This window comes from Cervus canadensis, chromosome 12 (genome assembly GCF_019320065.1).
Source record: "Cervus canadensis isolate Bull #8, Minnesota chromosome 12, ASM1932006v1, whole genome shotgun sequence".
NCBI lineage: Eukaryota > Metazoa > Chordata > Mammalia > Artiodactyla > Cervidae > Cervus > Cervus canadensis.
The window spans coordinates 16,689,639-16,704,523 of record NC_057397.1 but is presented as its reverse complement, the minus strand read 5'-3'; the positions used below and the strand labels follow the sequence as shown (position 1 = coordinate 16,704,523).

The window sequence follows — 14,885 nt, the reverse complement described above, 5'->3', positions numbered from 1 at the left end:
GCAAGAAAAGGGGGGGACACAGTCTGTTAAATATTTACTGAGGCCCACAGGCAAATCTGAAGCCAAGTTTGTTTTGTTGGGGTCAGGTGCATTAGAGCTCTGTCACCTGGGGAAGAGTTATGCATGGTCTGCTGGGTATTACTGCAGCCGAGCTGTGGTCCCTGACATGGGGCAGGGGCAACACTGATGTTCTCGTGAGAAGAGAGCCCCACCAGCCTCCACGGGCAAGACTGCAGGATGTGGGGTGCTGCATACCCTGGCTTCTAAGACCATCACACACAGCAGCCCTCCTCTCCCGGTGAGCATTTGCATTTCCTCTGCCAGGTGAGTCCTTGCAGGTCATTTCCTCTTTTTGTAACAGACTGGCCAAAATAAAAGAGACAGGTAATACCCAGGATTGGCCTTAATGAGGAAGTGGAATTTTCATACAAGCTGGTGCACAGACATTCTGAAGAAAGACAGACAACCACTTTGGGAAGCTGTCTTGCATAATCCACTAGAGCTGAGTATATGCTTTACATATTCCATGCTTAAGCATAAACTCACAGAAATGGGTACGTGTTCACCGAAAGATAAGCCGTCAGATATCATGGCAGTACCGCTCAGAACAGCCATGCACACTGGAAACTACCCAAATGCCTGCCACTAGGCAAATGGATTCTAAACACACACGCACGCACACGTACACACACATGCACATGCACACACACACACACGCATGTATACACACAGAGGAATATTACAAAGTCATGAGAATGATCTACAACCACACACAGCCTGTGAATACATCTCACAAATGTAATTTTGAGTGAAAGAATCCAGACACAAGGGAATGCATTGTGATGTTATCTATATTAAAACCATAAACATGTCAACCTAATCGACGCTGCTAGAAGTGAGGACAAAGTCTACCTGAGTGAGGGGGAAAGGGACCGTCAGTGATGGGAAGTGGTCAGGAGGGGGCTTCTCAGTAATGCCCACTGCATGTCTTATCAAGCTGTTTTATATACTTACGATACGTGTGCTTTTTAATGCATGCAGCCTCAATAAAGAGTTTACTAGCGGACTTCCCTGATGGTCCAGTGGCTAAGACTCTGAGCTCCCGATGCAAGGGGCCCAGGTCCCATCCCTGGTCAGGGACCTAGACCCCACATACCACAACTAAGACCTGGCACAGCCAAATAAATAAGTTTTTAAAAAGTTAACCAACACCTTTTTTAATGCTTCCTGTGAAAGCACGTTTGCTCGAATACTGAAGACATAGAACCAGCCCCTCAGGCCTGGGAACGGACCCTTCCAGGTTTCCCTGCCGTGTCTTTTCATGCCTTGCTGCCTTCCAGCTGACCCTGCCCCAGGGAGGGCGCTCAGGAGAACACTTCACAAATAATCCCCTCTGGCCGGGTGACATGGAATTTGACACGGAATTGCCCCCACAAGAAAACAGCCCCCGGCCCAATTCTCTTGCCGCCTGAGTCTCTCTCCTCTCAGCCTCTGCCTCCATCAGGCCCAGATAGGTCATATGGTCCTTGACAACCCCTCCCCACTAGGTATTTCCAACAGCCAACCCACCTGGTAGGGAACACGCTGAAGAAAACTGAGACACAGCCTGCCTCGATGTCCTATCCAACACCAAGAGAGCATCTTTCTAAAACCCCAGCCTCACGAGGAGCTCTGCGCAGTGCTACAGGGCAGCCTGGATGGGACGGGAGGTGGAGGAGAATGGGTCCAAGTACATCCCTTCGCTGCTCACCTGAAACTATCACAGCATGGTTAGTCGGCTATCCCCCAACACAAAAATGGGCTTCCCCAGTGGCTCAGATGGTGAGGGATCCGCCTGCAGTGCAGGAGACCCAGGTTCGATCCCTGGGTCAGGAAGATCCCCTGGAGAAGGGAACGGCAACCCACTCCAGTGTTCTTATCTGGAGAATCCCACGGACAGAGGAGCCTGGTGGGCAACAGCCCACGGGGCTGCAAAGAGTCGGGCATGACTGAGCGACTAACCCTTTCACTTTTCGGTACAAAATAAAAAGTTTAAAAAAATAATAATAAATCAGTAAAATAAAAAAAAATAAAGCTAAAAAAGCATCATCCTCGAAATATAGGGTGTGCAGAGGGGTGCTCTGGGAACAGGAAGACTTCAGGGATCGGGGTTGGCAGAGACGGGAATGCGCAAAGCTGGGTCAGGCAGTCCCTGGCAATAGCGATCAGGGAGCAGCACAGTCCACGGTGGGAGCCAGAGCGAGCATCTCTGGTGCGTGTCTGGCTGGGCATCACACCCTCTCTCTGCTTCTGCGCCTGTGTGTGTGTATGTTCTCTCTCTGTCCTCCCCTCTCTTGCAGCAGTGATCCGTCACAGGCTTGATTTTAGCAGGACCAAGAGTCAGCAGAGGCCGAGGGGGTGGCTGTGGGGAGGAGGGACCAGGTCCCCAGGGGAGGAGCCAGTCAGTGAAGCTCCCACCCTCTTAGCTGGCCTCCATTCCTCTCCCTCCGCAGGCCTCAACACCGATGCTACCAAGCAGGTGTCTGCCTCATCTTTCTCTGAGGAAGGGAGAGCTGACAATTTCTCCAGCTATGTCCACGTCATTTCTCGGTGATATCCTGAGAGCTGGAGCCTGCCCAAGCCTGGGCAGATAAATCAAGGAGGTTTGTTCCCAGGGCAAGTGACAGCTGTCCCACTGCTGACAGACTCTATCTTTGCTTCATTTCGGTTTCTCTCCAATGTGTGCTGGGGTGACACGGATCAGCTGCCTTGGAATTCCCAAGCCTTCCAGCACGTGATCCCCTGCCCGCCTCCACCCCCTGGCATGCATTCACCTGATTCCTCATTCAGAGGATGGGGGTTCGGGGCCCAGATAAACCAGGGTGTGAGTCCCAGTGCGGTCAGCTGTTCAATAGCCACGGGCACAGCCCTTAGGCTCTTTGGAAGTACTTCCTCATCTGTTGAATGAAAACGGGGAATTGAAACGCATGTCCTCTGGGCTTCATATGTGGAGGAGAGACTGTATATAAAATGCCTGGTGCCCAGACCTGCCCACGGGGGCTCCCTACTCAGCAGAAGGCCAGCATCACCCTCAACAGCCCTGATCAGCTACTATGGTTGCTCGGGAGGTGCAGATCGCACCCCAACCCACTCACTAAAGTGAGGGAGGGTCTTACTTCCTCTGCATCACACTTTGTAAGGCCAAGTGTTAATACTTCTAACTTCCCAGGTGGCACTAGTGGTAAAGAACCCGCCTGCCAATACAGGAGACATAAAAGATGCAGACTTGATCCCTGGGTTGGGAAGATCCCCTGGAGAAGGAAATGGCAACCCACTCCAGTATTCTTGCCTGGAGAATCCCATGGACAGAGGAGCCTAGAAGGCTACAGTCTATAGGGTCACAAAGAGTCAGACACAACTGAAGCGACTTAGCACGCCCACATTAATACTTCCACCTATGTTGATTACAGCCATTCTTTAAAAATTCTGACACTGGGTTCGGCCAGGTTTGCAGAGACCTCCACAGCCCTGGAGAACTCAGTGGAGGCTCAGTAAATGTTGGCTGGAATAGTAAGTGATTAATTATAACCGTACACTGAATGCTCATGATGTCAGGCATGGTGCTAGGAGCTGGAAATCACATCAACCAAGAAAGACAGAATTCCTGCCTTCAGGCAGCTTCCAGGCTACACACCAAGGGATCCAGAGATGCGAATAAGCAGAGACGGTGCATGGCCGTAACTGGGTATGTGGGTGACGTCCGAGTTCCCCTGGCAGGGTAGTAGTGGGTGCTGGGCAGAGAAGGAGAGGCTGGACCAGTGAAGGGGAGAGGCTCCAGTATGTCAGAGCCTATGAAACCTTGGCAATAATCTGTCCTCACTGAACAGCTGAGAACCAAGGCCCAGAGAGGTCAAGTGACTTGCCCAAGGTGCCCAGCTAAGACCTGTGGGATGCAGAGTAAGAAGCAAATCTCAACCGAGAGGGGGGCGCTGGGCATAGCAGGAGCTGCTCCTGAAGTCGTGAGGTTCGAGGCCTCGGTCAGAGCGCCTCGTGACTGGAGGCCCGAGGGGCAGGTAATAACCCAATCTCCTGCGTGCTCACTCCAAAAGCGCTGGTTGTGCTATGTCATATAAAGCCAACAGTGCCGTGAGGGAGGAACTCATTTCCAAACGAGGACGCTGGCACACAGCAAGTCACTCACCCAAAGTCATGCGGGGAGTCAGAGACCCTGAGATGGGAGCCCAGGCACTCAGCGCCCAAGGCCTTTTTGCCTAACCACGAGGCTGTCCTGCCATAGAAGGCTTATATGGTGGGAAAGATTGGGGGCAGGGTGACAGGTTCTGGAAGACAAAGTTGGGGATGGTGGGAGTTTGATCACTAGACAAGGCAACTGAGACTTCGGAGGCATCAATATCCATTGACCAGAACGCCCCCGCCCAATGACCTGTCAGTGGGTCTCGCTCCTTTCCCGAGGTACGGGTCTCTTGTGTCATCCACGACACGATCCTCAGGAGGCTCCTCGTCAGAGCTGGACGTCTGTCCATCACGTTGTTCCCACCAGGCTCAGGGATGACAGGGTGGCAGTGGGGAGGTGGGTCTCCCCCCAAACCACTGACCCCTGACTGCTTCTCCCCACCTGCAGATGAGAAGACAGATGATCCCGGAGAAACCGGGGGCAGCGCTCGCCCAGGTGGAATGTGGACACTGGTCACAGGCTGCCCTATGACACAGCCACCAGCTTTGGGGGTAGAGGTGTCCTGATTACACATCTCCGGGATTACTTCACAACAGCCTTCTTTCTCACTTACTAGACCAGACCAGATGCTTCCCTGGTGGCTCAGTGGTAAAGAATCCACCTGCCAATGTAGGAGACTTGGGTTCGATCCAAATTCCTTCTCCAGGGGAAGGAAATGGCAACCCACTCCAGTATTCTTGCCTGGGAAATCCACGGACAGAGGAGCCTGGTGGGCTCCAGTGCTTACCAAACAGCTGTGAAACCTTGAACATCGGTTCTCTGAATCCACATGCCTCCCTGCAAAACAGGTCCTGCCCTGCACAATTAGGGGAAGAATTAGAATTAATCTACTCAAGCCTCTACACGTAGTAGGCTTTCATTCAATCAAAGAAAACCTTTCATTTAATCAGCTCACCTCCATGCTCCTTTACAGCCTGAAGGCGATTAAGATACTGAAATGAGCTGAGAAAGTCAGGAACACTTTCCTTGTACAAATGACAAACCTTCAAAGTTCTTTTAAAAGTTCCTTTTGTTTGCTTTTGCCCACAAAGAACCTCAGGGAAAGGTCAGCAAAGGCCCAGCTGTCAATCAAATCCCATGAACAACGGGGGCAAAGTGCCACAGAACTGAACCACCCAATAGCGACTAAAGACAGAGTTCTCTATAGGACAGTGGGATCCACCCTTAAAAACTACAAATAGAGAAGATCTAGGGGGCATGTGTTCTCCATGAAAGTAACTTTCAAGATCTCACGTGGGGCCCTGTCTGCAAAGAGCTTCAAATCTCATTAAAGCAACGGGGCTATGAGAAATAAACAGTCCAATGAAGGACGGAGCCCACAAGCTGCAGTCGACGCGCTCCAGGACCTTGGGGAGCTCCATGCCGGACTGGAGCTGTCTTCATGGATGGATCACATGCAGCCTGAGAGGTGAGTGAGTTGGGAAGAAGCAAAAAAGATATTCAGGGTAGGTGGAAGAGTGATGCTCCATTAAGGAGGAAGACGAGACTGGCATTTATTGATCGCCTTTCTAATTCTCCCATTTAATCCCCACTAATGTTCACATCCCAGGCCTCAAATCCCCAAATTACAGACACATCAGCATGGTTTCACCGATTCAACGGACATGAACTTAGGCAAACTCCAGGAGGTGCTGAGGGATAGGGAAGCCTGGTATGCTGCAGTCCACGGGGTGGCGAAGAGTAGGACACAGCTTGGCAACTGAACAACAAACAGGTAGGCATCTTGCCTGATGCTACTCAGCTATCGAGGGGTGGAACTGAACTCAAAACCATTGGACTACAAGCCTCCTCCAGATCCATCATCACGGCAAACCCTGGCCTCGCTTTAGGACTTGGGTCCTGGACTCTCAGGGCTGGGGACTACCTTCCTCAAGACAGAGCTTTCAACCCAGCAGGCCTGCCGCACCTGCCCTCCCCCACATCCTACCGTACACAGCCCTCAATCATCACCTTTGTTCCAATTCCCCTTAATACTTGGATTAGCTGGGCTTCCGGAGAGGTCACGCTTGTGACTCCGGAATGCACTTCTGACTTTCACAGAAAAGGTCTTTCCTTCAAGTCACAGGGGCACATGTCACTATGTAAACCCGGGCGGCGAGCTGCCTGCCCACAGGGCACTGGGAAAGTCCAAAGTGGAGGCAGAGGGGCAAGGGGAAGAGGTGACAGAGCAAGAATGCAGACAGGGAGGCATCACCCGCATGCACCAGTGCTCTGCGGAGGAGGGGAGGGGTTCACAGCACCCAGCGAGTGATTCGGCCAGGCGAGCAGCGTAGAGCCCTCCTCCCCCTTCCCCTGATCGCTGCAGGCAAACCCCACTCACACCCCAGCATCCAGCGTCAGGAGACAGAGTGCACGGGGAACATGAACATGACTGAGGAAAAGAAAGGAGAAGAAAGGAAGGAAGGTAGCAAAAGGAGGAAAAATGAGCAGCAGACATTCAAACGCGTTAAAAACACATCAGAATCACAGTCCAGATAAAAACCCTGACTTCGGGAACTTCAGTCTCCAGAACTCCGTGGGAACTGAATGGTATTACAGCATTCATGGCAAGCCAATTGTGACATCACACACACACTACGCACACAATCACACACACACACCACACATACACAACATACGCACATCACAGACGCAGTACACACACATCACACACAGAATACACAACACACACAACACACACAACACGTACACATCACACACAATACACACACATCACACACAGAATACACACACAACACGTACACATCACACACAATACACACACATCACACACAGAATATACAACACACACAACACGTACATATCACACACACAATACACACACATCACACACAGAAGAGATATACATCACACACAACATCACACAACACACAACACACATATCACACACACAACACGTAATACATACACCTCATACACAGCACAACACACACATCACACACAACACATACACACACACTGCTTTTGGGGATGGTGTATGTGAATCCCTCCACATTTACCAAATGCCTTCACCGTGTAAATTTCAGTACTAGGCTCACAAAAGATTTCTCTGGACCAGTGGGTCTGACACCTGACTGGGCCTAAGAATCACCTAGGGTCTTATCACAATACAGACCTCCAAGGTCCACTACAGCAATTCTGTCCAGTAGAGCTGCGGTGGGGTGTACTCTACAGGTCCCTCGGGTGGCAGACATGTAAGATGATAGTGAGGCAGGGTCATGGTAATGCAGAGTCATGCAATGATGCAGGGCTGTGGTGGTGAAGGATGAGATGCAGAGTGATGCGGGGTGATGCAGTGTTGCAGAGTGAGGCAGTGTTGCAGAGTGATGCAGAGATGCAGGGTGATGCAGTGATGTGGGGCCAGGGTGATGCCAGGATGCCACAGGACTCACTGGAAAAGCACTGTTCCTGGGGGCTGACTGCTCTCTCTTCAATGTGAGGCCTTTGAGATAAAGTGATGAGCGTATGAGTGGTTGCTGCTGGGAATGGAGTAAGGGGGCTACCCTTAGCAAGCACCCTTCCGGGCTTATTGTGGTAATACCTTATTGTGATAAGAGCAAGCTGAGCTTCTAACGCTCAGGGTCTCGCTTCCTGCCCACCCACCCCTCGGAAGCAGTTACTGATACCTCTTACAGATGAGGAGCTAAGGCTCACCAGGGTGGCTTGCCCACGGTCACCTAACTAGAAATTAGCGGAACTGGAAACTTTCTCTTGACTCAGAGGGAAAAGATAAAAAGGAAGAGTACACTCTAAATCCTGAAGTGGCTTCGAGGAGAGGAAGGAACTGGAAGAGGAAAAAGGGAAAGGAGAACAGGAGCTTGAGTACTTTTTCCTTGCTCGCCTGGCCAGCCCTGCTAATCCTTCAGACGGGCATCCAGGAGCATGCGGCTCCCGCGGGCCCCCGGTTCCCACAAACTGTAACGACGGGAGAAGAAACGGGTCTCAGATGGTGCAGGAGGGGATGAGGTGCTACTTCCACAGTCACAGGGAAGAGGTGACTAAAACACCCTGATTTCTCCCCTAGTCACCTAGGGGAGTGACATTCAACACAGCTCACACAACACATCTCATCACTTCCTGCTTCCTTGTACACACAGGCCCCCAGCGTTTCACATCCAAAGAAACCGGCACATTGAGAGCACCGCGGCACGGCGGCACAAGCCTTGAGGAGGGTGAGGACCTTCCTTTGGAGGATGAACAGGGTCACGTGACACACCTCATCCTTCTCGGTCTCAAATCTGCAGGATTACAGTCCACTGCTTCACAGTCGGGCTGAAGGGAATGCCCACGGCTGATATTTATGGACTGTCCTCTAGCTCAGAGGCAGCACACACCTCAGATGGGTGTATTGACAAAACCACAAAATCCATAAAACAGGTAATAATAAGCTGAACTGGGATTGACGGCCCAGGGTCCAAGCTCTTAAATTTGCAGCTTCAGCTACAGCCACCCTGCGTCAGGCACATAGGACATGTCACTCACTGACCCTCTCCTGGGCCTCTGCTCCTGCCATCCCTCCAGCTGTTCAGTCTTCTTGATGAGCTTCTATTCATCCTGCAAAGCCTTCTCTGTTGCTGTGCAACCTTCTCCAACCTTCTCATCACCCCCCTGGGACTCTCAGCTAAATCTGCTGCTGCCCCCTCCCCAGTGCATTCACAGCATAAACACAGACACCGTTTTTGATTCAAATCCCAAGCCTGTCATCTGTGGCCCACTCGCTCTCGGCACAGTGACCCAAATGGAGACCTGGCATGCTCTAAAAGCACACAGGCCTTATTCTCACCAAGGCCCGAGTCCCGCCTGGAGCATCCATCCGTCATTTGCACCTGGGCTTTCTCCACGACAAAGCTGTGAGTGAACAGCTTGAGGATAGCAATTATGTTATCCCTAAATTCTGTGTTTTCCAGAACCCACCCCCACTGCGGTCTGGCAGCTAGTAGGTACTCAATTAACATCCACGCTGGCTACTCATCCACTGGACATTTACTGCAAACCTATTGTGTTAGTCACTGTGTTCGGCCAGAATGATGGAAACCACTTCTAGTGGAGAGAAGGCTGAAAGTCTCCAAAGGAAAAGTGAATGACGCTGAATCACCGATTCACAGAAGGAGTGGAGTAGAGAGATGCACAGAGATTCTAGAAGGGAAATTCCCCTTGAAGACCCGGGCTCTGGAATCACACCAGCCCTCCCATATCGTGCCACTTTGCTTACTGTGTACACCAGGCAGCTCCTTTAGCAAGTTGAAGCTTCCCCTTCAGAAATCAACACCTGTCCTTACTTAATAAAGCCCTGGTGGCTCAGTTGGTAAAGAATCTGCCTGCAATGCAAAAGACCTAGGTTCGATTCCTGGGTCAGAAAATCCCCTGAAGAGACAAGCAACCCACTCCAGTATTACCGCCTGGAGAATTCCATAGACAGAGGAGCCTGGTGGGCTACAGTCCATGGGGCCGCAAAGAGTCACACACGACTGAGCGACTAACTTTCTTTCTTCACTTACTTAATAAGGCTGCTGGGAGGATAAAATGTAATGATCCAAGCAAAGCCCATGGAAGGTCCCTCACACACAGAAAGCACCCAATAAATATTAGCTATTACTACCACCCCCAGCATCTCAGTAACTGAAAGTTAACCAAAATGATTTCTCAGCAGCCAAGAACACACCTGAACGATGGACATGTTGCTCACACTTCCAGAAATACCAAGGGATTTCCCTTCCATTCATTTTCCAAATTAGCTAAGGATGAGAAAGTGTTGTCCTTCAGGTAATTCAACGTGTGCCAAGCACACACAGGTCACGGGGCCCTTCGAGAGGAGTGTGCCTTTGATTTGAATCTGCCCGGACCCCCCTCTTAAACCCTCAGGAGGACATGCCTGGAACTGGAGGCAGGCCCAGGTCTTGTGACAGCGTAGCCAATCCAGGCCAGACGCTTTGCCTGACTGGAGTGGGAAAGCCAGAGCTGGCCAACCCAGCAAGCAAGTGGGCAGGGCTGGAGGGGAGAGGTGATCAGAGAATGGATGCTCTCAGGTGTCTGGGTTCCTAAAAGATCAAAAGCAAGGGGCAGGGATGGGGAAAAAGAACATGCATTGAACCCACAAAAGGACAAATGACAGCCTTGGACAGAATTTCATCAAACATCTCCTGTAACGCTCATGAAGGCCCTTGGGGGTGGTAGGAGGACTTTTCCCTCACATGAGACCTTTAAAAACCAAAATGGTCAAGGCAGGATTCCAAGCCAAGATTTTCTGACTCCTTCCATAAACGTCCTCTGCCAAAGGACAGGGGTGACCTTACACAGAAAGGTCACTTCCTCCTTGTTACATCTCTGTAGTCTGTGGAGGCCACTTTTCAACAAGCATATATTGACACAAGCAATTTTAAAAAAATTCCATTTTGTTGGTTTTGTTTCGAATCCATATCTGGCGTTAGAATCTGCAGATATTCTTCGGGAGTTAGAACAGTTCCTGGCTGTGTAGGTCCAAGGGCATCAAAGAAGTGCATCCACTTCTTTGCATGGCAGATGTCCCACCCAAGCTGAGAGGCAGTCACACCCCTCGCCTGATCTGAGGCACTCCGCCTCAGACAAAGAAAGCCTGGGGTCCCGGGCACCCAGAGTCTAACACATCCTGCCCTGCTCCCAGCAACAAGGCTGAAATCAGAGTCCACAATCAGCTTGGCCGACATCACACAAACCTACAGTGTGAAGCAGCAGGCAGCCAGGGCAGGGCTATCTGAATGTGCAGGGCCAGGCCATCAGCCCCCTGACCTCACGAGCCAGGACTGGGAGGAACAAGGGATGAGGGAGTGTGCAGGCTGCTCCGCAGCTCTGGGAAAAGGCCACGAAACCAAAATAACCTGAGACCACACTTCCTCATCTATTTCCTAATCTGTAAGACAGGATTGTTGCGGGGAATGGCAGGAGCTAGAATTTCAGTACTTCCCTAGAACTCTTGCACCCCAAGGAGGTGGGATGAGAGACTGGGTGAGAGAATTTCCCTCTGCTCCTTAATGTTTATTTGATTATGAACATTTTCATATCCACTGCCCCCGCCCCCCCCCCCCAATTTAGCCCGAGGTCGCCACCACCCGGGAGCAACTCCAGGGATCCTTGCAGCAGCAGGACAGCTGTCTGGTAAGGCGGGTCACAGTGCACACGGGCAGCATCTGCTCTGCACTGTCGGTTCCCAAACCCCACCTCCCTCGGGCTGGGCCTGAAGGAACCCCCGCGTCGAGCAATAACCATTCCTCTTCACTGCTTACTTCTGCTCTGCTCTTTTTTTTCCCCTTGTGAAGGACGTAGACAGGACATGGCTGCTCAACCCAGTGACAAGGGGATGTGGAAGGCAGTCTAAGAGGAGAGAAAGTGTCTCCCTGGGGGCTTCCTGCCTTCCCCTGTCCCTGGACAGAGGAGGAAGGGGAGGAGGTGGAGGACCAGGAGGAGAAAGTCATGAAGGAGATGTGACTCTGGTGGTTTCAGGCTTATCAGAGAATGGGGTATGCACAGCAACACTGCTCATCTTTGCCAATAACGGTAATAAATGCTAATGCTCTCAGGGTAATAACCATGCCCCCAGGCTCTATGATCATCATCATGTATAATCATCAGCATGACCCAGGACATGTTTGTACTTTTTACTAGTAAGGTCACCAAGATCTGAGGATCTTTTTGAAGCCACTTTTGAAGCCACTTTTTGAAGATCCCACAGCTACTAAGTGGGAGGATGAGGTTCCCTTAGTTATCCAAAAAGAGGTTATTTGTCTGGAAGGTTCAAAAGCCCCAAGAGCGGTGGCCAGGGCGTGAAGGATGAAATCACAAGGTTCACTGAATTCTCAGTCTTTCTTTCATTCAGCAAACATTTACTGAGTGCCTATACCTAAGAGGGGCTTCCCAAGTGGCCCAGTGGTAACAAACCTACCTGCCAAGTAGGATACACAGGTGATCCCTGGGTTGGGAAGATGCCCTGGAGGAGGAAATGGCAACACACTCCAGTACTCCTGCCTGGGAAATCCCATGGGCAGGAGAGTCTGGCGGATTACAGTCCACGGGATCACAAAGGGTCAGACAGAACTGAGCTCGCCACATGCTTACCTGAGGGAGAGCTGGCAGACCCTCCCTGGCACCTCGTCCTTTGCAAAGGGCGGTTGGTTCTGTGTTGGTGGCGTCTTAGGAATCCTCCCTCGCCTCTTCATTGCTTTCAGAGGCTCCAGGTAATGTTGGGTCTCCCAGGGCCTGTAGCTGCCCCTCTCACATCTCTGCTTCAGCTGTCACAAGGCCTTTCCCCGTGTCTCTCCAGAGTGTTCTGTTCCATGTCGTTCCATCTCAGTCCTCTCCCCTCCTCCAAGGACACCAGTCATTGGATTTAGGACCCATCTAATTCTGTGAGATTTCAACTGAGCTAATGACTTCTGCAAAGACCCTACACCGCAACGACAGCATCTGAGGTTCCGACAGACATAACCTGGGGAGAACATTACTCAACTCCAGTATGGCTGTCTACTCTGACCTTCCATTAGAAACTAAAATTTGACAAACATTCTCGAACTTTCGGGTAATGGAGTTACAAGGTACAGTAAGATAAAACCAGGCCCTCAAGCCCTCAGGAAACCAAGAGGGAAAAAATGCTAATGGAAAACAGCGGCCATTGCCTTACACCGGCTTTGTGCCTTGGCCTTTCCATGTTAGTCAAACACTACAAAGCATAATACTCAGTAATGAGACTTAAATAATTAATACTTGATAGCCTTAGCAACATCCTGTTATTTAATAATAAAGAATAATAATGTCAGCTTCATGATTTACTAATGACTGCTTAAATAATTAATTGCAAGATGTAATATGCAACCTACAAGTTTGTTAACTCAATCACTGGACTTCCTGGCCCCTAGACCTCTGGTCACTCCCATCACTGCTGTCAACCCTGCCCTAAGCTGCCAATCTCTGTCCACCAGAAGCAACTCCCGAATAGCAGAGTATGAGCTGAAGACACTGCATTGACGAGTGCCTATGGGCATGTCTGGGGGAATTTTAAGCTATTCTGAGAGTCTAGTATACTTTTCAAAAGTAAAGAGATGGCACTTAAAAAAGAAGTGAAGAAGAGAGACCAGGATACACAGGTATATATGCAAGAACTCTGTTTTTAAGTGACAGATTCAAATCATAGGAAATGAATCCTCCCCAGTGACTCAACTGTTAAAGAACCCACTCGCCAATGCAGGAGACACAAAAGATGAGGGTTTGATCCCCGAGTGGGGAAGATCCCCTGGAGAAGCAAAAGGCAACCCGCTCCAGTATTTTTGCCTGGGAAATCCCATGGACAGAGGAGCCTGGTAGGTGGGGTTACAAAGAGTCAGACATGCAATATGGTTAAAAAAACTAGGATACAGCTATACTATACCCCTAATTCTGGAAGTGGGATTAGTACTCAGAGCATTTATTTCTGGCTGGCAGAACTAACATTTTTAATTTTCTGCGTTTCAAAGAGAAGGCCACAGACCCTGGGGCAGTGCTCCTGGTCTTCCCCCAGCAGCGGCCGTGTGCCCTCAGTAGCATCACCTAACCTCCATTTCTTGCCCAGCACCACCTCCTAGGGCTGCCGTGGGGTTAAATTAAATGAGTTCATATTGATATTTGCCAAGGGCTTAGAAAGGTTGGCTAGTTCATAAGAAGTGCTACAAAATTCTTCGTCAAACAAAACAAAGCATTATTTTATAATAAGGAAAACATACTATTATTTTAAAAGTCAGGGAAAAAACTATCGGTGGGTGAAGACAGCATCACAGAAGCCCAAATGTAATGCCACCTGGACTCTGTTGTTGCTCTTTGCTTATATTTTCTTTTCATGAGGGTTTCCGGTGGACTTCCCACCTCAGTGAAGGCATAGTTCAGATCCACCGCTAAAGCAGCACAAGGTCATTTTCTCAGAGGGCGGAGGGTGGGTGACCTGGGACACTGACATCAAAGGAGATGCTCCCCCGCCGCCGAGGGGTGACAGCTTGGACCATCTCAGGACTTCCCAGGCCCAGCCTGTCTCCACTCTCCCCATGTGCCCCAATCCTCCTCCCACCCCAACACATCTGCATAAAAAATGAGACTGGACAGCCTCAAGGATGGATCTCCAGGTTCATCTCTCACCTGGAGCCAAGGCCAGCCCAGAGGGCATCTCCATTCCGATGGCCTGGCCTTTGTCAGAGAAGGAGAGGAGCACTGGCTGGAGAGGCAGAGAGGCAGAGAAGCTGGCTCAGCGGAGCCCTCCTCAAGGAGCATCTCCAGGACGGCTCATTGTCATTCCAGCCAGGTGTCTGCCCCTCATCCTCCAGCCCCAGGATGCAGGATGCAGCAGAGGAAGGTAGCGGCCAAGATCAGAGATAATGCCCCCCATGAAATTCCTCACCTCCCACCCTTCTAACTGGGGGAGGAGAGGATGGTAGCCATCCCGGCAGAGGAGCTGATAGATTGGGTTTGCATATAAAAGAGCTGCTAGCCAGCGGTCTTGGCCCCTCCTCCTCCCTCTCTGCAAGGCAGCTTCTCCTGCTTCATCTTGCCTGACAACTTGACTTTCAGTTCAGTTCAGTTCAGTCACTCAGCCGTGTCCCACTCTTTGCAACACCATGGACTCCATCACGCCAGGACTCCCTGTCCATCACCAACTCCT

General features: G+C 50.7%; 1 protein-coding gene across 1 annotated transcript in view; it reads right to left on the bottom strand.

The window, feature by feature from the left end:
* Positions 1–1,966: 1,966 nt before the first annotated feature.
* LOC122450922 (collagen alpha-1(III) chain-like) overlaps positions 1,967–14,885 on the bottom strand; it is a 60,500-nt gene continuing 47,581 nt past the window's right edge. The window contains exons 3-4 of the mRNA XM_043483316.1: positions 4,962–5,030; positions 1,967–2,936 (exon numbers count right to left, since the gene is read on the bottom strand). Coding sequence (XP_043339251.1) covers positions 2,910–2,936; positions 4,962–5,030 — 96 coding nt within the window. The 3' untranslated portion in view covers positions 1,967–2,909. The remainder of the gene's footprint in view (positions 2,937–4,961; positions 5,031–14,885) is intronic.